At 42.7% G+C, this 26,936-nt stretch overlaps 3 protein-coding genes across 9 annotated transcripts in view; 2 read left to right on the top strand and 1 right to left on the bottom strand.

Moving 5' to 3' along the window:
* WDR45 (WD repeat domain 45) overlaps nt 1-18,129 on the top strand; it is a 28,711-nt gene extending 10,582 nt beyond the window's left edge. For 2 of the 5 annotated variants that reach the window (XM_085894489.1, XM_085894490.1), the window contains exons 4-11: nt 291-396; nt 1,587-1,681; nt 1,769-1,848; nt 4,483-4,605; nt 8,211-8,296; nt 10,125-10,226; nt 11,059-11,204; nt 12,038-13,677. In XM_085894489.1, coding sequence (XP_085750615.1) covers nt 291-396; nt 1,587-1,681; nt 1,769-1,848; nt 4,483-4,605; nt 8,211-8,296; nt 10,125-10,226; nt 11,059-11,204; nt 12,038-12,147 — 848 coding nt within the window. In that variant the 3' untranslated portion in view covers nt 12,148-13,677. Of the gene's footprint in view, nt 1-290; nt 397-1,586; nt 1,682-1,768; nt 1,849-4,482; nt 4,606-8,210; nt 8,297-10,124; nt 10,227-11,058; nt 11,205-12,037; nt 13,678-15,087 lie in introns of those variants that run through there. The other 3 variants (XM_085894493.1, XM_085894494.1, XM_085894492.1) reach the window with 3 other exon arrangements.
* LDLRAD2 (low density lipoprotein receptor class A domain containing 2) overlaps nt 1-26,936 on the top strand; it is an 814,009-nt gene that overhangs the window by 638,159 nt on the left and 148,914 nt on the right. The gene's annotated exons all lie outside the window — the stretch shown is intronic.
* The window catches only part of LOC147019783 (ras-related protein rab7-like), a 20,415-nt gene continuing 10,797 nt past the window's right edge, over nt 17,319-26,936 (bottom strand). For both annotated transcript variants that reach the window (XM_085894495.1, XM_085894496.1), the window contains exons 6-7: nt 19,728-19,856; nt 17,319-18,913 (exon numbers count right to left, since the gene is read on the bottom strand). In XM_085894495.1, coding sequence (XP_085750621.1) covers nt 18,824-18,913; nt 19,728-19,856 — 219 coding nt within the window. In that variant the 3' untranslated portion in view covers nt 17,319-18,823. The remainder of the gene's footprint in view (nt 18,914-19,727; nt 19,857-26,936) is intronic.

Here is a 26,936-nt window from a genome sequence, read left to right as displayed (position 1 = left end):
GTTGGCGGATGTTAAAGATTTCTCGGTGTCCTTCGTGAAGAGGTGGCGAACCATCGCCAACACCTTGAACAAATTCCAAATTCCTGCTCCAACCGACAGGCGGAACTGCATCAGCGACACAGCTGTGCCCCCAGCGAATGTGCTGCATGTGAAAGAAGAAGACTGAAATAATTGTACCCCATTCTGAAATCAAAGACTCTCATCGCTGTTTGCAGGAACTTGTCGGTGCCAGATATATGACTGATGTTGTCGTTATTCATTTTCTTTTCTTTTTCACTTTGTCTTGGCAGCGCTTGTATGGGATGCAGCACGAAAAGGAAAAGACACCAAGGATAAACTCGTTTTGGATTTCACTTTCACAAGCCCTGTTCTGGCTGTTCGTATGAGGCATGACAAGTATGCACAAGCATTCCTGATCCTCAACACTTTGTTTGTTTCCTTGTGTGTTACATTAACAAACCAGGGCACACTGCTTGTAACTTTGTGGTGAAGATATATCACACATTACTGAAGTAGATGCTTGCCTGTCAAATGATGCTCGCCGCCCCTGCAGGGCCGTGCAAGTAGATGCTCGCCACCCCCCGCGAAGCCAGACGGACAGGTATCCCATCATAGGCAACTTCAACTAATGGTGCTTTTAAAATTCAATCCGTGGGTTGGCCTGTTGGTGTTCCATCTGAACCGAGGCTCATTATGCAGGACTCCTGGCTGAAATTGCATACATCATGTGTGGTTGTCCATTGTCGACTAATGTTCTTGTATTTTTTTTTTTTGTAAAAGTAGGTCGATGTTTCCTGGTGTGTTTGTCCTGCATGTGATTTGTATAAGAGCTCCATTAACAGCCTTGGAACATTTAAAATAAAAAAACTCCAAGCTCCAGGCATTTCTTGTCGACTGCTGGCAATAGAATGAACTCTCGAGCCCAAGTCCGAGTTTACAAAATATTGAACAAAACATGAGTAAGTTATTGAGACGTACCATTTTGAGCTCGCACAGTTGTCATTGTTGTCGTTCTTTGTTGAATTCTTCAATACACGGCTTATTGAGGCGAGGAGCCGGCATTGGGGCTTGACGAACTATAGAGAGAGCCCCTTCCCTCCCCACACCCCAACACCACCTCTTCACACTTTCTCTCGAAAAATTCTAACTCGAGAATCTACACGGCCAATTGTTTCCTTTACGGCATCGCACGAGGCGAGACCTTTCGGAAAAAGAAACCAAACCTCCAGCAAATGAAAATCGACATTATTTCTGTAAGAAACCAGTCAAAAGTATTTTTTTAAAAAAAATTTGTTTTAACAGCAGCGCTTTCCCCAATTATACTTTTTGTTTAATGTGCATTTTGAGATGAATACAGTCATTGTGGTATGTCAAATATACATTCCTTTAGTGATTGACTTGTGGGTGCAGCACAGAGGTGTTGAGCCAAATGGCCCTTTCCTAATGTAAAGTGCTGCTGTTGTGTCCAGCTTTTATCTGTGAATCTGTTTGTTTAATCACCGTGCTTTTTCTCTTTCACATCCCTTGGTGTTTCATTGTGTGGCTCTTTGCAATGCTCGGTGTTGATGGCCGATGTTTCTATGCAGGATTATCATTGCGATTCGCTGCAGGATTTACGTATTTACATTTCCCAACAACCCACAGAAAATCTTCGAGTTCGATACGCGAGAAAACCCAAAGGGTGAGCTTGATGTGATTGTAGGTTTTTGATTGGGTGGAACACCCTAGTACAGAGTGTGACTGTTGTTTGATGAATGTATCCTCGCAGGTCTCGCGGAGCTCTGTCCCAGTTTGGAAAAACCCCTGTTGGTTTTCCCAGGTCATAAATGTGGAAGTTTGCAGCTTGTGGTGAGTAGCCGCTGTTGGATTATCAGACTTGCTGGTTGGTTGGAAGGAGTTGTTGATGCTCGAGGATTTGTTTAATGATTGTGATTAAACCTTTAATCAACAGTCAATGTGCTTCCTCAAATGAGCCCAATGGGTACAAACTTTGCGTTGATGCTGTTGTGTCGATGGATCTGATTGATGTCACCCGTCCTGCCAGGAGCTTTTGCGATTCCTGAAGATCACTAAGCTTACCCAATTCACACAGTGTTCAATTAACTCTTCTTTATCATTCACAAAATCCCAAGGATCGCTCCAATCCGAGGCTGAACTCGGCGGTGCAATGTGTGGGAGGCAAAAGGTGGGAAAACGTATCTCTTCTCTTCGAATAAAAAGGTTTAATAAAATGAATACGACATTGAGATCGACAAGACAAAATAACTCGGACAGATCTGGCACACGAAGAGAACAAATGGGGGAAGGTGAGACACGAAAAACTGAACTTGTGTGGAATCCTTACTATAATTCACAAACAGGTGTTTGTGGGTTTGGTGGGCTGCTCCGACACTTCTGGCCCAATTACATCCAGACTTGCTACAGAGGATCAGCATGACCTCATTTAATGTATAGGGGTGTTTTTATCTTGGTGGGGGGGGGGGGAGTGGGAGGGGGTGGATGTGGGGACACAAATCCTCTATGTAAATGTGTATCATGTAGTGCTGCCTCCAGGTAGGGGAGGGTATTACAAGCCTCCCATTTACAGTACAGTATGTGTGTCCCCACGTTTTCCAATGCAGTGAGGTGTTTTGAATGAATTATAAGCAGTAGGTCACGTAACTCGAGTTATTTATTTTTCCGATACAGAGCTGTCACTTGTCTGCACACCGCCCAAATAAAGGTATGCGTCAGAAGAACGTGTTGCATGCTTGGAACAAGATCGCCCATAGGGCGGGAACTCTGATAGTAGGAAATAAATATAGCCTAACCTCCTAATGGTACCGTTTACCAGATTCCCACACTCTGAACAATGGGGACAGGTGAGGGTTCGTGGCAGGCACAGGCTGGTTGGGGCTCCACCACAATGGCGTGGTTGTGTGGGTCAACGCTGCACAGACGAAGTGCAGCTCAGGGAGTAATGGAGCTGTGGAAATGGCAACGAGGGAAGAGAGATGAGAGGGAAGTCTCTTCCTCGAAGGGTGAAGCAAAGAGAGAGCAAGATGTTGGCATTGTCTTGTACAAAGCTCAACTGCAGTGGAGCGCAGCCAGGACCCTCGTGAACTCTGGGGCTGCCTCCATGCACAACGAGCTCCTGTTAATGGCCACCGCTGTTTGTGGGCAGGGCCATCTTCCAGGCCATCTCGCACTGTTGGACGGCCCTGTCACTTTCCTCTATGACTCCGCAGCCGATCTCACCACCATGGCTTGCGCAGCCTGCTGGTCAAAGGGTTTGTCATGGTTGCTCTTCTGAAAGCATGATGCGCTTTCTAGTGTGCCTTTGGTATTAAATGCCTGGTGCCACAAGACTTCACCTGGCCTCGCCTGATTTACAGGAGGATTTACACAACAAATTTAAGTGTACATGGTGTCATCACAGGCACCACCCGAACCAATCATGCAACGCATTGCAGTTTTGCCAATGGTGATGTGCCCTCTGGGGTCCTTGTCCTGCTGGCACCATGTTGGACGTCCAACTAAGAGCTTGGGTCATGAGGGGGTTGGTTATCAGCCCACACAGGATGCAAACATCCAAATAAAAATCCCCTTTTTTTGTTACTTACCTGGCACCTCACATCGTTTACAGAGAGAACAAAAACGAATAATGCTTTCCTACCGAACAATAATGTCAACACTGCCCCTCTAATGGCAGAAATGATAACAAAACAACTTCACTCTAACAAATCCATGTTACAGAAGAATGTCCCAAGCTACTCGAGCCCAGGATCCAAACCTCGTCTCTTAAATATTATCTTGCCCATCAAATCAGGAGGGGCTGTGGTATGCAAAACTGCATCTACCTTACATACCTGCACTTATCGTACTTGTTAGTTAAGTGAAGAATGGAGGACTGTGTTTTACTGTAGGTTGATAAATGTGGTGAAAACGTCATGCATCGAACTATGGGTCGGAAGCAGTCGTCATTGTTGGAAAATAACATGGCTGAGTGGCAAAGCAGGGATTTGTCCAGGCAAGTCAAATCATGCCCAAACAGGTTGAGACGTTGGAGGTATGGAGGCAGGTGCGTCGAGAGGGGAGAGTGGGGGGGATGCCTCGGGTTTCCAGGTCTGATGAGGGGCCCGAGCTTCTCTTGTAACTGTAATTTTTTTCATACAAATGTAAGAGAGAAATGGTGGGGGTGAGGACCCGAAGGTTGTTTGCTTCAGAGTCCGTGCTGCCTCTCGATGCCCCTGTTGGAGCCATGGGCAGCTGCTCGAACATGATTGTTTTTCCTCCGTATTTGGTTCGACCTCTTTAATCCTGAGTAAAGTATTTTGTTCCTTAGTTCTTTGACTTCTCTGTTCAGTTAACAGATTCTAGTTACTATGTTGTTGCTAATCCAAACATGGCACAAGAAAAATTTAAAAAGAAGAAGAATACGGTCAATTTATCCACGATGAAAGAAGAGAAGGTGCTGACGTTCCTTTATGTCATTGTGAACAGGATTTGTCAAACACCAAACCAGGGACATCTTCATCCCCCTTCACCATCAATGCTCACCAGGGTGAGATTGCCTGCATCTCCATCAACCAGCAGGGAACAATCGTGGCTTCCGCTTCAAGCAAAGTGCGTCGTTGTTGTTGTTGTTATTGTTGTTGTTTGTCTTTTTTCATCGTTGCCTTTTCTTTGTCCTTTTGTGCCACTTTTAGCAACATTATCCACCTTTGTCAGCCATCTTGCTTTGATTAGCACTAATTGCATTTATTTTATTATTTTACCCCATCCTTCTGGTAATACCACACAAACACCACGGTAGCTCATACAGTAAATGGCAGATTCTATTTTCTGATGAAAAGGAAGTTTGAGGTCAGATTAAAACTGGGCTATGATTGTAAAACATGATTTACCAGCAGGGAGAGGGAAATCGTTCTTGGTAATGGTTATTACAGATCACCACGTGAAAATAAAGGCCTGTGGAATAGCACAAGCTTGCATCAAGAACCAGTTATATTTTTTGGTTCACGAGCGCCAGCCACAGTGACCACTATATGCGTTATTGGGTAGTCAATCTAGTCTACCCTTATTATCAGTATTTCCGTCGATATGTTTGTCTGTCTGTCTGTATGTATGTCTGTTCGGTCCAGTGCTCCGTTAATACAATGGCGATTTCGATGAAACTTGGTTGGTAGGTTCATACCATGACAGAGTTGTGTGCAAATGAGAACCGTTGCGATGGACCCATCCGTTGCCTTGCAACGGACCTTTGAAATTTTCAAAAAAATCCATATTGTCAAAAATTTCCAGCGGATCTTATAAAAACTGTCGGAGAAGATAGACTTTGAATGAACTTTGGTCGAAAACAATTAAAAAAAACGAAGTTAGTTATATCTCAGAGACTATGAGTCAGATATACATGAAACTGGTATGGTAGGTTCATGGTATGTCCTAGTTATGTGTGAGAAAGAACCGTTGCTATGGACGCTTTTGTTGGCTAGTAACGGCTGAAAAACGACTAAATTCGACTTGATCGACTACCTATGTCCGCCTACCGGCTTGTCTGTGTGTCTGTCTGTCCAGAGCATAACTCCGTGGACTTTGATCCGATCTTGATGAAACTTGGTTGTGTGTTCAATATCAATGTCTAGTTGTGTTTTCCTGGATGAGGGCGTGCTACGCCCATTGTGGGCGGAGCCACGCCCCCAAAATAGCCATTTTTAGGGGGTAGTCGGATTAAAAATCTATCTTCTCCGAGGGAATTGACTGAATGGAATGGGTTCTTCAGTATTTGAATAGCAAAATGAATTATCTAAAATTTGTCGTTGTCCGATTTTTTTTTTTTTTTTCATTTTCGTCCCAAGATCAAGGTCACAAGGTCAAAAGATTAGAAAATTGCAAATTTTGACGTTGCCTTTTCTTTGTCATACGACCACCCAAACTTTGAGAGCTTGGATGACAATATTTTTTATGCATAATCTTGAGGTCATTCCCCACCTAAAGTCTTATCTCAACCATTTTGCTCTATCTCGAACACCTTGCCCGTGGTGCCCCCTTCAAGTTTGTTTTCACGCTGATTTCATCAAAGTATGGATAATCCGAGGAGTGCGAAATGCTATATAGCCTATATGACGTTATATTGTTCCTGGAATGTTCCAGAGGAAGTTTTGCACCAAAGATCATTATCCTTGACCTTTAAAGGCCACAAATGTCAAATTTTCAAAGTTGTGGGAATCGAACCGAGTTTTTGACCTTCGACGAACTAACTCCAATAAGCTATATCATGTATCCTGTTTCCTTATTTTAATGTCCACAACATTGTTTTGTGACCTTTAAAGGTTATGCAAAGGTCAAATTTTGAAAGTTGTTGAATGAAACCGGGTTTTCGACATTTTGCAGCTGATAACCTGTCACCCGTACCACATCATGTTCATCATTTTCATAACTTGGTCAAAAATTATCACATTGTCTCATCCTTGACTTCTGAAAGTATCTACATCGTCAAATACCGCTCGTGAACCATCGTCGTCTTCGCACTTGTTAATTTTTAGTTTTTTTTTTATTTTTAAAGTAAAACTCATTGCAAAGACAATGACTACCACGAGACTATTAAGCTTGGTTTAGCAAAGGTTTCAACATTTTGTGAACGTTGACATAAATCCTTCAAAGTGTGAATGTCTCAACTGAAATGTGCAAATAGCGGCCTGTTGAATGGGGTATGATTCAAGTCGACGTGAGGTCACGTCGAGTCTTTATCTCTTCCTCTTTATGCAGTGACAGTCATTGGAAGAGCTTCTTGAGTATTCATTCCTGATTGGCAGGGAGGTTACTAATCCCCCCCCCCACCTTCCCAACACTTACACAGCAATTTTAAATTGAATTATCCAATGAGAAGCCTTTGTTCTGCTGTTTATCCACTTTTGTATTGTTTATTTAAGGTGTCTTCATGGATGGACACATCTGCTCTTGGTCCTCCATGTCCAGATCCTGGTGGAATAATATGTTGGCCTGTTTGTTTTTCTCTTGTGAATACTTGGTTCACTTTCCTAAGAACCCAGGTTCAAATCCTGTAAGCTGTGTTCATTTTCCCATTATCAACGAATGTTGTTGTCGTCCGTGTAAAAATGCACTGACGTCTACTAATGTCCTGCAATTCGAGGTCTTTGAAAGTTCCCCCATTAGCCTTCGAGCACTATTAAAAAAATAAAAATAAAAAAAGGAAGCAACAAGTGCACGGTGATCATTGTGCTCATTGGGCATTTGCAGTAACACGTGCAGCATGGAAAACAACGACAAGTACACACAAAGGAAAACGCAGAACTGAGTGCACATTTTTAGGATTTGTCTTTACTTTCATGAAGAAAGCATACCGGATCTCCTCTTTGCCCTCTCTGCACACAGACAGCCATGAATGTCTTGAATGTCTTGGAGCAGTAATTTTGCGCTCCGACAGCACGTGAGGTCATACGGCCTTTTCCAAACCACTCGGGCCCTTCTTCTGTCCGACATCTCGAAGCGGGGTATACTTGAGAAATCTTTCAATTCCCAGGAAAGTTAAATGGTTTGTAAAAATTCCGTACTCATAACTGATAAAGAGAAAGAAATCGTCAAATAATTTCCCCCACATTCGCTTCTCGATGGGTTGTGAGCTTTTGTCCTCAATGGGTATTACGAACAACATGGGAAATGTTCAATCGACAAGTCACCGTATTCCCGATAATTGTGACCCTGTTGCTGATAAGTGGCACCATCAGAGATGAACATCACCATGTTCCTGATGTTACCGATAAGTGTCACCGTCTCACTAAGATATCTCCATTGAAGTCGAGGAATGGTGCAGTCTTGCATCCGTGACACGGCGCATGGTCCGAGTGTTGTAACAGTCATGGAACTATGCAGCGAAAGATGCATTTTACCTAAGGCTTTTGAGGAAGACTTCCATAAAGTTTCGCACAAGAGGCACCACTGATCTGGGAGAAAAATGATCTCCACCATTTTTCCCTTGGCAATTTGTACAACTCTGTGATCTTGCTTGCATCAAGGCAGTGAAGGCTCGAGTGGATCTCAGTGGTGGAATGTCGTGCAGGCCTTGTGCTGTTACGGCCTGTATTACTGTGTGCCGTAAAACATTTTTGTGTGACCTTGTTTGGCCGAATATGTGACCAAATTTAATTGGTATGGCACTCGCTAAAGCATGCTAATTATGGGGAGTGTTTGTTTTCATCTTCACGTGACAGGGCACCTTGATCCGCTTGTTTGATACCCAGAGCAAGGCAAAGCTTGTCGAGCTCAGGCGTGGTGCTGATCCAGCAACGCTGTACTGGTGAGCCCATCAACCACACCAAAAAAAACTCGACTTTTCTCATCAAATGTGTTCTTTCCCTTTACTCGTATGGCTTGGTTACCTTCTCAAAAACTAATTTAACTAGAACGGCACTCAGTAGATCACATACCTCTTCCAGGCTTAACAGTTTACATTTTGTAGTCCACTGATAAGCCGGATCTGCATCCGACACACACACACACACACACACACACACACACACACACACACACACACACACACACACACACACACACACACACACACGATTGCATCCCCCGTTTTGTGTTTTTTTTGAAGCGTGGGGATAATCTATCTGTAATTAAAGCAGTGTGTGTGTGTGTGTGTGTGTGTGTGTGTCTGTGACCGCTGTTTCTCGACAACCTCTGGTCCGATCTAATTGAAACTTGCCATGTATATTGCTGGGGACCTGAGGATGTGCCTTTTCAAGGTTTGATATTAATCGGACAAGTGCTTCCCAAGTTATGGCCATTTATTTACCAAGCCAATGACAAGACACGTTGTTGCGTGGGCGTGGGCGTGGCCGATGGGGAAGGGAAGCTCAGCCGCGTTCCCCATTACGGGTTACAACGTACGGACTTCCGGAGAGTGATGACTTCGTGTATTCTAATAATTTCTCGATTTCTTATGCGCATTTATAGATAAACATAATGCCCCAAGTTATGATCGTTTTCATATTAGACGGTGCATAAATTTCGGTAACATCAGAGTGCTGGTATGCTCCGAACCAGGAAGTTATTTTTTCTCCTCTTCTCTTTTTGTTTTTCCTTGCGACGACATTGCGAAAAGGTAAAATACGTTGGCGCTAATTGAATAATTGGCCATTAAAACCTAAATGGCGAATCATCGTAACTATGATATGCGAACTTCCGCGCCACGCACGTATGGGCACGCGAGAGCGAAGAAACGGCCTGTGTGGTTGTTGTTTGTTGCTCGCGGTTGGAATATTTATTTATTTATAAATTTGTTTTTTTTTTTTTACGGGCACGTACTAGAAATAATAATAAAGGGATACCACTTGGTTCACTTGCATTATGACTGCAGAACTGTAACTCATGCATTCACTTTGCAATGCACGACTAATTCACTCACCTCTGACTCATTCATTCCACATGAGCCTTGACTTGTGGAACTCACCATTACCCTTTGTTTTGACTGAACAGCCTTGACTTGTGCATTCATTCCACAATGCACGACTCATTCACTTATTCATACATAACTCATTGACTGCACATATGGAGCTACGACTTGTGCATTCACGACACAATGCATGACTCGACCGCTCAATTGTTCATTCATTTACGCATTCACGAATTAATGCGTGGCTCATTCACTCCACCGGCAGAGCCTTGACTCGTGTATTTGCTTCGCAATGCACGAACCCTTCATTCACTCATTCCTTCCAGCATGACTCGTTCACTGCAAATGTAGAACAGCCCTGACTCGTGCATTCATTCCACGTGCAGAGCCACGGCTCGGGGATCCCCCTTGCTTCCCGTGTGCCGTGACTGCCTGGTCGTACTCGGTTAACACCCGAACACACCCTGGTGGTCTAAGAGCAGTCCCTGGCCAATGACAGAGCAAGCTAAGACGAGTTGTTTTAAATGCACGTTAAAGTGCAGCGAGTGATGCATGGATTGATGTTGATCGAAGTATGGCAGAACACAACAGCGGGTTATAAAGCTGCTGTTCATGGGAGGTCTTCATGAAGAATCAATGACTATTCACTTTAAAATGTGTGGGACGGGGAGGTGATGATTTATCAGATTCTGACATCAGGCTCTCGGTTTTGTTTTTCCTTTGACAGTATCAACTTCAGTCACGACTCCTCTTTCCTCTGCGTTTCGAGCGATAAAGGCACGGTGCACATTTTTGCACTCAAGGACACAAGACTAAACAGGACATCAACGTGAGTTGTTTGCAGACGTTGGCCTGTTTGAGATGGTCCTGAATAAAGCAGGAGGCACACAGCAACTGATATGTATATTGACACTGCAGACAGGTTTCCCGGGTTCAGTAGTCGACGTTCGTGTGTTTATTTTCAACACCGACTGAACTCGTGGAGATTGTAACCCATGTGCAGGGCAAGGACATCGATGTGTTTTCATGTTAACTGCAAGGACAGGGCACGATGGGCAGCAGAGGGGATTTGAACCTGGCTTCCCAGAATAATGACCATTGTGCTCAGATGGGAACACCAAACAGACACAGACACCGATCCTTTGTTACCTCAGCCCACTGAAGGTTATGTTTTCACCCCCTGTTTGTCTGTGAACAGGATATCTCAAAAAGTTATGGACGGATTTGGACTAAATTTGGTGGACAGGTTGGGTGTTTGATGAGGACAAATCCATTCGATTTTGGTGAAGATCCAGATCCGGATCCAGATATGAGGTTTTTTGGGGTTTTTGCTTTTTAATGATTCTTTGCCATTGAGATAATCGGGGCCAAAAACTAGATATAGCTCGATATTTCAAAAAATTGTTGACAAGTTATGACAAAACTTGGTGGATGAGTTTGTTAGGTGACAATAACAAGAGGATTCGATTTTGTTTCAGGTCTGGATCCAGATCCCAGCATGTCAGTGGGATACAAAACGTAAACTGCTCAGCCTGACGGAGATGTGCGCTCCACTGAGTGCCTTTCTAGTTTCATGTTATGACATGATGTATGTCGGTTGCAATGCTCGAGATGTTTCGCAGGAGTCACCGCCAGTTCCGGCGTTGTCCACCTCCACACAGGCTTGCTCGTGTGGGGAAGGTGGGCCCGGTGATTGGGCAATACGTGGACTCACAGTGGAGTCTGGCGAGCTTCACCGTACCTGCAGAGTGCGCCTGCGTGTGCGCATTTAACAGGAGCACTTCCAAGATGGTGAACTCTGTTGTCGGTGAGCACCGTGGCTTGAGCTTTGTGGTCTGAGAGGAGTCAGAAATGTGTGCACCGCACATGCAGTATTCGTTTTTGAGAATTGACATCTAATTCATTATGGGCTGTCCGGTGAGGATACAAACGGTGTACAGGGAGGATAGAGTTTAAAGACACAAAGTTTGATGATAATAGACTAACATCTTCTTCTTCTTCTTTCGGCTGCTCCCGTTAGGGGTCGCCACAGCGGATCATCCGTATGATGCGCATAGTGATTTGGCACATGTTTTACGCCGGATGCCCTTCCTGACGCAACCCTGGTCGCCTCTTACGACACAGGGATATGGTACACCTCTTTTAACCGGGGTATACACCGGCCCAGTATACTGGAACTCATTTCGCCGACCTCGGAAGGATGACAGGCTGAGTCAACCCCCTGGTGTATTAATTCAGTGGCCCAACGGGGCTTGAACTCAGGACCTTTTGGGTCCCAAGCCGCTGCCCTAACCACTGCACCAACACCAGGCTTGATAATAGACTAACATGTGAACTCATTTATTTGTATATTGATTGAATGCTCACGGAGCTCATACATACATCACATGTAGGATACGGACAGTAGGAGACATCGATCTATTTCCACATGAATTACAAGGGCAGTAGGAGCCACCAACGTGGACTTACCCAACGGTTTACATAGCTGTGACATCATCACACGAGTTGATACCATAATGGATATTCAAACTTTTTGTGATCATTCTTACATGGTTATGTAGAAATTTAACCTTGAACCACACTCGTGAGGTTCCCCTTGAGTCGTGCTGCCCTTATTTCCATTTTCTCTTGTGCTTTCAGCCGTATGTGTTGATGGAACATTTCACAAGTATGCGTTTACACTCGAAGGAAGCTGCAACCGGGAAGCGTTTGATGTCTATTTGGACATCGGTGATGACGATGACTTTTGATGTCCTCCTGGGAATGTGCTGCCTCCACTGCCTCGCGTGTTGTGGCTGCGGTTGCACGGGCATCGTGAGCCGAGGTGGCAACAAAATGGCTCCTCGTTGGATTGATGTTATCCTATTTGAGTGTTTCTCCACAACATTGGCTCTTACCCTCCAGATCTGCCAAACCATTAACATGAGCTTGTGATGTTTGCCTGTTATTTGTGGAAAGATTATATTCATGAGCTTCAATATCAGTGGCTGATTGCAGCGAGGTCAAATGAAGTGGTTTGCCTCAGGGTTTTGGTCATAACTCTAACAGCTGAGGAAGCAACTCCAAGCTCCAAGTTGTCTTGATCACTGTCTCGTCTACAATGTTCGATCTTGCTCCGATTGATTATCCCTCACATGGAGATATTCCCTCGTGCACATTAGCGATCCGTACGAGTGGAACTATTGGGTTTTTATTTAATCAAATCAGTCAATCCAACTTTTCACATAACTCACCAATATCAGTTTTCATATTTCGCTCTCTGGTTTCTTTCACTCGATCCACCATTCATTCTTCTTTTGAGTAAGAAATGGTTGTTATTTTAGCAATACGTTGCATTTCCCAGAATTCCATCACACCTTCATGTCGAGGGCACAGTTTGCCACTTGAGCTTGGTTTCTGCTTGTGGGTTTCATCCCATTTGGTCCATGTGTTTTTTATCTGTCTCGATTAATTGCCATCTTACCCTCCACGTCCCATTCCCCGAGTTATATTTTGGCTCAAATCCAATCAACACACAAAACACCAATGCGGATAATTAACCAGCGGTGCACTGAAACTCAACACTCATGCAGTGGCTTCTGCTGATATGAATTGGAAAGCAAGAATGCTGAAAGAGTTTTACTGCATCAAAGCCAACCCTGAGCTTCCAATCCATGAAGAGCTGCATAATCTACCAAATATGTGACAGGTCATGGAAACCTTTGTGGAGCCTGTAAATGTTTTGAGTGACATGAGGTTTAACACAAAGGACGAGTGGCACAATCTCTGCACAAACAACATTGCGAACAAAGAACTGTTGAGTGATCCGAAAGAAGAGCCTCCACGTTCCGACCTCCCTGGAACCAGTGGTCGATGTTCAACAGGATCCGTACTCTTCATGCAAGGAGATCACACCACCTCCACAAATGGAATTTCAGACAGCCCAGCATGTGATGGTGGTCACCCAGATTAGACTGTTCATTACATTGTGAATGAGTGCCACCTATGGAAATTTGATGAAGGATTTAGGGCAATCCACCAAAAAGAGTACTGTGATTTAGCTCTTCAATTTAGTTATGATATGTAATTTGTCATATGCAAGATTAGATGACATCAACAATGTCCCTCTTTCTGCATGTCCCAAACCCATATCTGAGTTTAGGCACTTGTGGAATTGGTGATTGCTGTGTGTGTGCGCACAGAGGGCTGAGTAAAGGCTGCATGGTTAGCGACATTTTGATCATTTTTGAATCTTTGTAAATGCAACAAGAAAAAGAGCAATCAGAGATTGCAAACCCTCACCAGGACTTCTTTTGAGTGGTGTATTTTATAGGTTTTAGGGTAAATCCAATATGGCTGCCAAAGCAAGTCAACTGTGATGTCATATGTGACCCTTTTGTTCCTCATTGATAGGTGGTCATACATGTAGTGTTGCCTCGATCTTTTCAGCCATTTTAGATTAAAAAAAAAAAAAAAAACTATGGCTGCCGAACCACGTGACTCATGTCATCAAAAACATTTTGTGGACCATTTTATCCCGAGATGACCCTCAATTTTTTATACTGATCGGATGTAGCGTGAAGCATATGCAATTATGACGTCATAATGAAGGCACCTATGACATAAAAATACCACTCATTCCCCATGAGTACTTACCATGTGACACTTGTACATCCATGGCTTGGGGAACACCCTGTGTGAAGTTTCCCCTCAATTTGTCCAGCCGTTCTGGAGAAGATTTTTAGATCCTCGTGGAGGATCTCTAAGTCTTACTCACGTTGTTGTTCTTCATCTTCTTCTTGTGGACTTTTTTGTTTCACAGCCTACAGTTTTCATCGAAACTTCCTGAAACTCGGCACATATATGTAAAAATACCCTGTGCAGACAGTAACCATCTCCGACTTTGAAAATTCCTCCTACAAAAAAAGTTATGACGTCAAAATATCTCCGCTAATGGAATCGCCAAAAAAATTCTCATACTTGGCAAGCTTTTTGAATTCTGCTTGCAGGAATCGAACAGGGCATTAGCAGAGATGAATTACCGCACATATGATACATCACTATGACATATCAATTTTTATGACATCATTCCTATTTTTTTTCACAATCCAGAGTTTTCATCAGATCTTCGTGAAACTTGCCATGTATATGCAGAAAGCCCACACGCAGGCAGTAACCATCTCCGATTTTGGAAATTGTTCCGAGAAAAAAAGTTGACATATCGCCGCTAATGGAAATCACCTATACCATTATCTCCGAACCAAGGCAAGGTGTTTGAATTTTGTTTGCGGGAATCAAGCTGGGCATTAGCACAGATAATTTATCGCAAACCTGATACATCACAATGATGTCATATTCGGGACCGTCGCAGGATCGGTGACATTAATCTCTGAAAATTTCAGAACGATCGGTTGAGCGGTTTGGGCTGGAGACGAGTGGACAGACAAACATAAACAAATGGAGGGATCAACATGTAAAAAATAAATAAATAAATTTTTAGCCAAGTAACAAACGGAACCAAATGCAATAACTTCTCCGAATCCTTCGGCGAGGGTTCAAAAAGCCACACCCCGATATGAGGCAAAAATTGTGTAATCGTACAGTAGGATGCATGATATGTTTACATACGCATTTGACACTTCATGGATTTGTAGCATTTGAAAAATGCAACATTGAAATTGTGTAACTCATTAGTTTGTACATCCTTCCAGGGCTTTGACTCACTTCGGCTGCACATGATGGATGGGTTGGAAGGTGGAGGAGGGAGCAGCAGCTGAAATGCCAAATCCTATCTCGGTTCCTCCTGATTAACCCTTCAATGCAGTATGGGGAGTTTAATTTGATTTGTTACCTTTATGGAAATGCAAAGGCAACATGAATGAATTCTGCCAACCTCATTCTTCAAAATTAGTTTTCAATGAATGGTTCTACTACCATTTTGATTTCAAGATGGATACAAGCTTTTAGGGTGAGATGGATACAAAAATGGATACATCTAACAAAAAATAAGATTGGAGAAAAATCTATACTTCATTGGTGTTGGAACCTGGAAAGTGAGACTTGAGCAGTCAAAGGAAAATTCATGGTTAGACCCGAGTTTAAATTAAGGGGGTAAAAAGGTAGAGTCCTGGTCATTGGCATGATGCTCCGAGCTATGGGCAAGCACCCAAGCATGACTGTCTCCTGTGAAATCTAATGCTCAATTATTGGCAGCTCCAGTGATGAAACCAAAGCACAAGGTCTGTTGCTTTTCCAGCACAGGTGGCTGGGTGGGGTTTAACACCTCTTGTCCAACCAACCCTCCCCAGCTGCACACGTCACCCCTCCAATAAACCCCTGAGAGTTAAACTTCAAATCAAGGCTGACGGCACACTTCAACTTTTTCCCATCCAAAGAAAGATCTTCCAGAAGCTGTTCTGTTACCATTCTTTTCAGGGCTTCAAGCAAAGCGAACCACCATCCAATTTCGACCCATGATCGATTACCCCCACTAACCTTGATGTCAGCGTTTCATCCCCTCCTGTTCGTTTCACTGTCAGATCTACTTTGCTCATCCATGACCTCACTCTTTTAAAATAAAGGGTCAGGGTGGGATGCGCAAACAGATGACAGCAACACAAGTATATGACAAATTGTGGATCAAGAATGAGGCACAAAATAGTGTTGGACTATTGAAAAGCACGACCCAGACTGAGGATGGCTACGAGAGAGAGAGAGAGAGAGGAGAGAGAGACACAAACAAACATGTTGAGGGTGGGTACATAGACTGACATGCAACCTCAGGCTTCAGCACAATGACCAGAGGGGCCAGACGAGTAGGAAAATAAAGGACCTCAAAAGGCAAGAAAGACGATTTGTTAGATTTGGAAATGAGATTTGGAAACTCGTACTACATTGGAGAAGGATGCTCCGTTGACCCATGCACGAAGGCTTGAGGACGAGGAACATCACAAACTCCAAAATCTATATTAATATTTTGGCACGCCCTTTCTTTGTTCCACCACCAGATTTTTGTTACTGCATGAAATGAAACAAGCTTTGACATATATAGTAATGATATTATTGTCTTCCTTAAGAGGCCCCTCAAAATTCGTTTTCATGATTATGGTAGTTATCTATATTAATATTTTGGCACGCCCCTTTCTTTGTTCCACCATCAGATTTTTGTTACTGCATGAAATGAAACAAGCTTTGACATATATAGTAATGATATTATTGTCTTCCTTAAGAGGCCCCTCAAAATTAGTTTTGATGATTATCTATATTAATATTTCGGCACGCCCCTTTCTTTGTTCCACCATCAGATTTTTGTTACTGCATGAAATGAAACAAGCTTTGACATATATAGTAATGATATTATTGTCTTCCTTAAGAGGCCCCTCAAAATTCGTTTTCATGATTATGGTAGTTAAACACTTCATGTTCTCCATTTGCAAAATGGGAGGAATTATTGCGCAAAAAAAATAAAAATGTTTCCCATTTTTTGGAGGACCACCAAGATGAGTTCAGCTCATAGAATCACGTTCCATTTGGGAAGAAAACAGTTGAGTTCATACCTGACTAATTTGCACTTTCCATGTGCCGTAGTTTCTTCACAAAACCATGACTTTCTGACCAGCTAAATTCTACAACATATGAATATGGAGATGAAACTGATCCGGCCTTTTGGATCACTTTAAAGTAGGGTGCCCTGTAATTATAATGCGCTCTATGGATCCTCCGGAACTCACGAATGGTACACGTTGTGTAGTCACTAAACTACGTGGTAATGTCATCGAAGGGGAAAACCTGAATGATAATCAATGGATAAAAATGATATAATATATTGTTTAAAATACATTCATGCTATCTGTCTTTTAGCATATGTTGCCAGTGATGCCTGAAGACGGGCACCTTTACAGGTAAATAAATAAAAATGAAATTGCATTGCAGAACAATCCTATTGGTTTTTTATTTATTTTATTGCATCAACCATAAGATACTGTATCTGAATATCTTGTCCATTGGCAAATAAAAGGTTACAAATTCAGCCTCAGTGGAAAAGAGCAAATTCCTTCTTTTGAATCAAGTTTGTTGCCATTCAATTAAAAAAAAAATCTTTTAAACATCTGTACAATTTCATTTGTACGACCCCCCAACAAAGCAACACTTACAACTGAATCAAAATAAGCAAATGATATGTTGGAAAAACAAGATCAATTTGACTGCCTGGCGACACCAAGGTGAACCGAGACGCATTGGACCTCAATTTATTCCTATTTGTGAGATTTGGCTTAGTTTTAACCCAAATGCTTTCAACATGATAAATGCACACAAAATATTTACAAACAAGAGGAAAGTGCAAAAAAGGGAATGTTTAAAAAAAAATAAAAAAAGGAAAACAAAACATGACATGATGACAGCAATAATAATAATAAAAAAAAAACAATGATGAGGCATGAACAACAGTCAAGGATTTACAGCAGTGAGGAAATGCCACCACAAGGGTTCTTAGAAAGCATAATACGTACTGGTGCATTGTGGAACCACAATGAATTTCCACCTGAATATTTTTAAACCAGGTGGTCTCGTCAATCATGCGGTTACGACGAGGAAAGCAATCATATTCAATCATCCTATTTTAATCCCAACAAGATGCATCCTTCAATCAGTCTGACGGTGCAATTCCTATCCCCAGGATAAAACACATCACGAGAGACGTGGACAGAGGATTTAGGGACAGAAGAATGCACGAGATAAAGAAAAAAAAACAATTATAAATAAGCACAAAGAGATGCAGACAGTGACTGAAAAGTGGGTTTCTTGCTTAAGTCTGTTCCAAGACATTACACGTGGACCCTGAGGTGGTTCAAAGGCCGATCGTTCCCACAAAGGATGTAATGTACATACCGAGTCACAATACCCCCCACGAGACAGCTGGGTGGCGGGCGGTATGGGCATATTCGGTAACAAATCCAAAGGCAGGCGAGAGACGTAGAGAAGATAGGTCAAAAGCAACTGTCATGCTCAACGGCAAAAATGTGCATCAGTGCTGTCCCACATTTTACTATTTTGTCCAACAATGAACAGGACAACATGGGACAGAATAACATTTTAACAAGGACCTTGCGAGGAATAAATTGGACATTTGCAATCGTAGCTCATGAGCTTGGATAATGGACCTTTACAAGCACAAACTCTAGTGCACAGCTGGCAGAGTGCTGAACTGTGCAAGGTTTGTTGTTTCGTTTTTGTTTGTTTTTTCCCCAAATCATTGAACAACCAATCACTTAAAAAAGAAAAAGACCACAATTCCCCTTACTGAGGGTCTCGACACTTCCTTTGTTCCAAAAGTCCTTGGTCCCTCCAATAGGTGTCTAATTCTAGCTCAGCTTCAACACAAGACCATCCTTGTATAATCATCCAGCATGCCGCGTGGCTCCCCCCAAATCCCCTCCGCTATTCTCATCAACAGCTGCAGTTCTCTTGTCGCGGTGGCTCTGTGTTCGACAGCTTTATTGGCTCAGGAAACTCACTCTGAATCTCAACATCCGTCTCCTGAAAAACGAGCACAGCCATGTTCCTTCAGGCGATGAAACATCCATTGCTAAAAGCATCGTTGTGGAGCAATCAACACATTCATTCTTTTGACACAGTTTTACCGTTAATCCACTCGTATTGAAAAAAAAACAAAACAGTTCCATGGAACTCCTTTTCAAGCCAAGGCATGGATCGTTTCACTTTTGCTGACCCAGAAAACAAACAAACGCATCCAGAGACCAATACCGCCCGGACGTGTCCGGAGACAAGCTCACACCCAGACATAAATACCGCCCAGACACGTCCGGAGACACCCGGATTGGCTGAATGGCCTCCACCTGTGCGATTTCCTTGTATTTTGTTTCCGTCTTCATTGTTATTCCATGCAGAATCATTTTGATGAGACAGTATGAATCGTAATTGACACTCCACCGCATGTCTGCCTCTCCCCGCCCCCCACCTCCCTCCCTCTCATTCACCCTCCCTCCTCCTCTGCCCACCCCCCTCCCCCTCCACCTCTGCCCACCCCCTCCTCCTCCTCCTCTGCCCACCCCCACCCCCCATCTCAGTACCCGTCAGTGAAGCAACTTTGAGAATTGTGTGTTCTTGACGATGCATTCATAAAGCACCACCTGGTATAAATCACCATGACAAGTCATAATAAAATATGCCATACACCTCATCGAAGTGGGAGAATTAACCGGTCAATTTGATCACAAGAGTCCCTCAAGAAGGGTCCTTTGCTTGGAATAAGCAATTTCATCTCCGAGCAGCGTCTCACGAGAGTCAAGCATCACAAATTCAAAACAATCTGCAGGAGGAAACTGCTGACCTGTTTGAGAGCATTCCGCGCAATGGTCTGAAATGCTTGCTCCACGTTGATCGCTTCCTTCGCACTCGTCTCAAAGTAAGGGATTCCATTTTTGTTTGTGCACCATGCCTGTGCTCGTTTGGTCGAGACCTGAATGAAAAGAACAGCAGCACAAAAATCACATTGCTGCATTCCACATCACCTTGCTGTTCCATTAAACTCTCACTCCACAACCTACAAACACATGAATATGAACAACTGTTGTCTTACAAAAACATGGCATTCACCATTTCAAGCTTGTCAACTATTCATCAATTAGATTTAGGGTAAGGATTATATAAACAACTGAAACGTTGGTGCTTCTGTGGATTACCTAAAAACCTCACCTGAATGTGCTGTTTTTGAAAAATCATCAAATTATTTATATATACTGAATAATTATATACACCAAAAAAAGGCTGAGTGTGCGTGTGCATGGGTGGTGTCTATGTCTCCTCCATAACTCCAAATCTATAAAATCAAGCAGCCTGAAACTTTTCATGAATACTAAGAAAACTCCAAGGAAGTGCATGAGAGACAATTGGGTGTTTGGGTTAATTAAAACACCCCTTTTAAAGACAATTAATGGCCTAATTGAATTATATCCTTCATCAGGCGATCCTTGGCCACCTCGCTCTGTGGGGTCTGAAGGTGTTTCCTGGGTAACCTCGCTGAGGTCTAAAGCCGCCATGTTTTTTTTGGCCTGTTCCACCATACTCTGACTTGGAACAGCATGTAACAATTTCTTTCAATGATAAAGTTTCTCCCCCCCCCGCACTTTCCTCACTCATATTATCGAATGCCTGTTCATCATAGCTACGAATCACTGGGTATATTGCAATGCTTATAAACGCCTGGAGATGCCAGCGTTCGTGGCTTTATTTTATTTGCACATGTTAATAACCAAGATGATCTCTTAAACTAAGCAGAATTAAAAAATGTAAGCTCCAAATTTGAAAGTATCAGCACTTCCGACTCCGAAAAAAAGAAGTGTTGATTTGTCCAATTCGGACATTGCACGGGCGTCTCCGGGTGTAAAGTTGGATCAAAGGCAATTGGTAATCACTTGCCAAGTCAGGCATTCCACTTAAGCCACATACGAGGCTGTACAGTTCATGTCCCGATCAGGATGCAGAGTCGACATTTACGACAAGGTAGAGGTAGGTATACAGCACACACGGACATGGTACATATGGATAGATTTGGACTTCGCGGGTGTGTTGACATGCCATGCCAATTACGAGTGCCCTGGTGGCAAAGTTTCATCCCATATCTTATGGAGGTTCTTTCAGGTTTTCCTTTGTCCTCGTACCTGTTTCTAAAGCATTTCATTATCGGATTTGCTTTACAAAGATTAAATGTTTCCCTTTGTGAGTTTCAAAGCAAAATATATTTGAAAACGCCCAATTTCAGAGCCATTTGCTGTATTAACGTGTTTTCTAAATTATCAAGCCAAATGTTTTTTTCACCCATCCCATGCAGCTGTTTGTAAGGAATAATGTTTGTGAACATGTCCCTGAAACGTCTATGTAAATGCAACGTCATTTTTCGGTGAAAGCTACTCATGGTTTCTGGGTTGGATGCAGTACGTACTGTAGTCGGTAATCACACTGACTCCAACCTGCCGATTCCTGAAAAGTTGCCGATATTGGCCAAACGTGTGTGTGCGTGTGTGTGCGTGTGTGTGTGCGCGTGAACGCGTATGTGCATGCATGTGTGCAACTTTCTCGTTGAGAGCTCCCTTACCCCACATCTATCTCTATCTCTCTCTCTGGACATAACTGGATGGTGTCATCTCCATGCATCTGGACAGTGGTTGTGTCGAGATGGGAGTTTGTGTCCAGACGTGTCCAAGCGGTGTTCGTCTCCCGACAGCTTGGCTCCGGACGTGTCCGGGTGACATTTATAGTATGACCGGTAGAAAATGTTTTTCAGACATTATTTTGTTTCCGTCTTCACTGTCATTCTATGCAGAATCATTTTGATGAGGCAGTATGAATCATAATTCATGCTCCACCACACGTCTGCCTTCCGTCCCCCCTCCCTTTCCTCACATTCTCCCACCTCTCCTCTCTCTTCCCCCTCCAACCCAATCTTCACGTCCCCGCCAGTGAAGTGACGGGTGGTATTTGCTCATAAAAAAAAGATGAAATAAAATTAGAAATCAAGAGAAATTATGAATGCACTGAAAACCTCATCTGAAACCTCTCAAATTGGTTTAATTTTACATAAATAAAGTTTCTCAAAAAGAAGCTCACATTAAATCTTGCAGATGTCCAATTTATTATTATTTTTTTTTTTAGAATCACATTTTATTTGATTTGATCCACATACCAAGAACAAGCAGAAGGTGATGCAAGTTGTATTTTTTTTTTTAACAAAGTTGCATTGTATTATCAGCATTATATGGCGATTCTTGCCAATAGCAACAAACCATGAAGTTATCTATCAATGTGGCATTTCCATTCACCTACCAACCCGTGCCAGAGAAAATGGACACCCAGTCAAGCTCATTTCAAGGCAACTTGGATTACTAAAGGCCCTGTCACACCTTGACGATTTAGCCAGCGTATGCCGACTTATGAAAGGTTTGTCTAAAATGCAGGCACACGTCGAATAGGTTATGGGTAAGTTTTGTATACATTAAGAGCATGCTGCAGCACGCTGGCATACATCGTAGTACGCCGAGCTCGTCGACAAATTTTAAGCATGCTCAAAATTTTCCGACGTGCTCGGCGTATGACTCACATGTTCCGCAATACACTGGCCATAAGTTGTAGGCACATTACGCGATCATTGACACACGTCGACACACGTTACTTGTAAGTTACTCATCAGTCGAAACACGTCGAGGTAATGTTTAGCGTACCCGAAAAACTTATTTCTAACCTATAAGTAACGTGCTTTGAACCTATGTGTAACGTATCTCCAATGCATATTGACTATGTAGACGTATTTGACGTCTTCCGGAGGACCACATAACTTACTGAACGTGTTTCTAACTTACAGCTACCTTATAATGGCGTATTGGCAGCGTTTAGGGGAATTGGTATATAAAAATGGGCTTCACAGGAGGAACTCGTCAGTCTTCCAGACTCCATGTTTTACTTTTGTTTTGTTTTTTTCTTCTTCGGCATGACTGTGATGTTGACGCTTCGATTTCTAGTGCGGTTATGATTTAAATCGTTGAGCAGCAGCCTATTAATAGGCTACGCCACGTGATCGTCGGCGATACGCTGCCGCGCTATGCATAAGTTAGACTATCGTTGGGCATACGTTGTGAACGCCGACAACACGCTAAGCATTCGTTGGTATAAGTTATCTATAAGTTATCGAAACGTTCTGTGTATGTTACTAATACGTTATGCATACGTCCAACTCGTTATGAATACGCCCAAAACTGAAAAAAATATCAATCGTTCAGCGTACGCCAGCGTTTTAGATCAATTTTGATACGTTGCCATACGCTGGCTAAAACGTCAAGGTGTGACAGGGCCCTAACCAGTGCAAGAAATCTTAACGCACAGACGGTTAAGCAGACAAATAAAATAAAATAACCTTGAAATAATGAGCATCATTGCTGTGAATAAATTAATGCAATGCATGTAAACCATCCTTTTATGACTCACTTCAACATGGTGTTGCAGAGATGTGATATGGGTTAAAGGGAGTAATGCAGTGTAGTTATTTCATTATTAAATGTGTGGCATAGGAGTATGGTATTTGTGTACAAAGATTACGAGGTGTCGAAGTACGTCTCGACAGATTTTAATTGGACCATTTAATCCTTTATCTTTTTTTAAACGTTTCTTCAATCCTTCAAAGTCATACAAGGTCTTGATGCTGCCAAAGCTGGCAATTAGAATCTCCACAAGACACCGTTAAAACAGTAAAAGGAGATCATTGATCACACACACTGCGGTGCTATCAAGATCGGCAGACCGAGATCAAAGGTTTAAGATCGACAGATAACGAAGCACTAAAAGACAGATATAAAGGTAAGCACCACAGATGTGGATCAAACTTCTCCCTGGAGTCCTAAGAGAGGAGTTTTGCATTCATTTCAATGCTGCTGGATGCGCCGAGCTTACAGAGGGCTACTGAGGCGCACTTCACCGAACAAGCTGCGTTTCTGGTATCTTCTGTGCAGAAGAGCAGTCACTTCCTGCCAGGACCGGAACTCCGGACACTTTGCCAGGCTCCACCTGTGGGTTTGCTGATTGTGAATTTCCACAGTGCGTGTCATGATGCTTGTCGAGTTGATGGATAAGGTAAACGGTTCGTGTTATCATGGGCACCGAGTAATCATTACTGTATGATCTTTATTTGATAGTTTTCGTACAGTACTGGATATCGATTCTGTGATTGTCATCGATTCATGTCTTTTTTCCCCTCCAATTATTAGATCTGATCACTTCAATTAACTTGTGTCGGCTGGTTTGCAGTTCTTCATTTGATTATTAATGCCAGTATGGTTAAAAAATCACGATCATGTGAAATTGGTGTCATGACGTCATTAGAGGCTTCATAAAACCACTGCCGGATCACCCAAGCCACCACTTGGGATTCCATCCCATTCATAGAGCGATCCAGATCCAGATAGAGCGGAAGATTCTCGTTTGGAGCTATTTGAATGTCAAAAACTGAAGTAAAAATTAATTTGGCTTTCCTCACGGATGGCATATGGTGTCTTTTGACGATCTGTCGCTAAATTGGTGATCATACGAGTGGAGGATTTGACCTCGAGTCCACCCCGAGTGAACCGTAACATTGGTTCGTCAGGATTGGGATTGGGACACTGATCTGAATTTGACGACCGTAATAATAATATTTCCACCAAATAATAGCAATAATAATGAAGATAGTGGCAGGATTCCCCCTAGCCTCAGAGGAAGCGGGTGTTTTTCGTTCAGTTAAACAAGGAATTCAATAAATAATAAATATATATATATATATATATATATATATATATATATATTGCACTCAAAATGCATTTTAGTAATTAAAGAAGAAAAATAAAGACGAACAATGAGGAGTGAACAAATAAAGGCATTTTTAACATCACAAGGATTATTTTTTTCATTTATTTTTTTAAACAATGTCGAGACTCGTACAAGAGTCAACACATAAAATATAACAATGGGAGCAGGAGACAAGAGGGACAGGAGAGGGGAACACAGAACAGTGGGGAACACAGAACAGTGGGGAACACAGATGTTAGATCTGTGGAAGTGAGGGATGGGGCGAGGTACACGGGGTAAAGAAGATGGTACTGCAGGGCCTTTCAGAAAAGAAAACAGGGAATTTGAAGGAGGTGGGTTTAGGGTGGATTAACGGGGGTAGGAAAGATCAAGGTTTTGGATGGGGGAATTTTGGCCTTTTTAAGATCGATGCATTTCGGACTTTTTAAAATCCACCTTTTTTTTTTTTCTTAAAATGTTATACACAATCCCCAACACACAAAAATAAATTATGAAGCAAGAAATGTGAGCACGACAAAATGAGTGATAAAATTATTACATCAGCTGGAAAAGGCCAACAAGGTTTAAAATCACAGCTTTTCTGTACAATAAATATTCGCTGTTCAAAAACCCAAGAGGGTTGGCACACAAACAAGATTAGCTCAATCCTGTGAAGTAATAGACCCAAATTAAATTGACCTCCACATTCATCTTTTTACTTGTTTCGAGTTGGTGGATCAGGCAAGTTAAAGCAACCATTGGATGTGAAAAATGAGGATGAAAGAATGACAAAACGTACACACGACACCAGTCGCATGTACGGCCCCAAGCCACACATCCACGAGTGGGAGTTGCATACGTCGTGATTGTTTGCTTCAAAGACAGCCGGCTCGAGGCCAAATTTGGCACAACGCACGGCAAGCGGTCAAATGTGATCCACGATTTAACAAGTGTGAAACGACCAATTTCCTCTCCAGGGATACACAATGAAACTGAAACGGTTCATACGCGGGAAAAGGGCAAGGATTAAATGCATGAATCAAATATAAAATGAAAATTTATTCGTGGACAGGACAACATATTCAGAAGTCCTGGATGGAAGACCACAAATAATCACGATAACCCACACAAAAGAGCGAGAGAATAAATCCGTGAAGGGCACATATGCACAAGAACCATTCACATAAAAACTGGGTGATATCAAAAGAGCAAGCAGACAGTGGAGTCCCAAATCAGAAGCAGCAGCTTGTCAGGGCATAATGCCCTGGTGGCAGACACGGACTAAGCTGGAATAACTCTGTTAGAGACAAACAGCTCAACCATGCAAGACCCACAATGCAGAATCGAGAACATGAACGAATGCCTATCCCCCATTCATCAGCTTACTTCACCTCCTCCCCACATGCCCCAACGCATCGACATCAATACAGTATGGATCTCAAACAACCACTTGCCTCCCTACACCAAGCGATATCACCATCGTCTAATCAGACAGCGCTAATCCTGAACCAATTATCACAGTGTTCTGCCCAACAGAACTGTCCAATGGTGCATTACTTTTCTTAGAGCAAATCAGGGGCACCCTTATTGGAAGGTTGGAACTTGTTCCTCTTTTCCAAGATGTGAGGGGAGGAAGGGGACGGAGGGGGGGTGAAAAGACATGCCACAGTGTAGCAGGTGAAATGCCTTAAGCATTTCTCTCTTTCACTCACCCAGCTCCTGCCCAGTTCGACATGGAAGACACATCCTCACCTCCCCCAAGCTGCTACAGGTTACAATGTCACTTCCCAAAGGCACACAAAACAAATTAGACTTATCCCTCTTCACACGAACTTAATACGGGCAGGAGACCTTAAGCTCTGCAAACACAAACAGAGATTTATAATCAACTGGACAACCCGTAAACCCGTTGGGTTCCCGTTGTGACAGCGGTTGATGAAAAAGACGAAATTTTAATATTTAGTGGTCAAATTTTAACTTGAAGAAAATTTGAGCATTTACCTCAGGAGTCATCGTTCAACGAAGCACGCGTCGAAACAATTTTACTTCATCAACACGGAAGTATTAGATCAAAATGGCGGTTTATTTTATGCTTAAAAATAAATCGTTATTTATCTATACTCCATGTTTGAGATATTTAAATAAATAATTTCAAGAAAAAACGAAAAACAAAAGATAGCTCCAGCGAACGACACCGTTGAGGTTGTTTGCATTGATCAAATACTCCCGA

The sequence above is a fragment of the Eptatretus burgeri genome, chromosome 9, assembly GCF_056783735.1.
Source record: "Eptatretus burgeri isolate ZD-2024b chromosome 9, Ebu_testis_v1, whole genome shotgun sequence".
Classification (NCBI taxonomy): Eukaryota; Metazoa; Chordata; class Myxini; order Myxiniformes; family Myxinidae; genus Eptatretus; species Eptatretus burgeri.
Note: the sequence above shows the minus strand (reverse complement) of the source record. Positions and strands in the feature narration are given on the sequence as shown.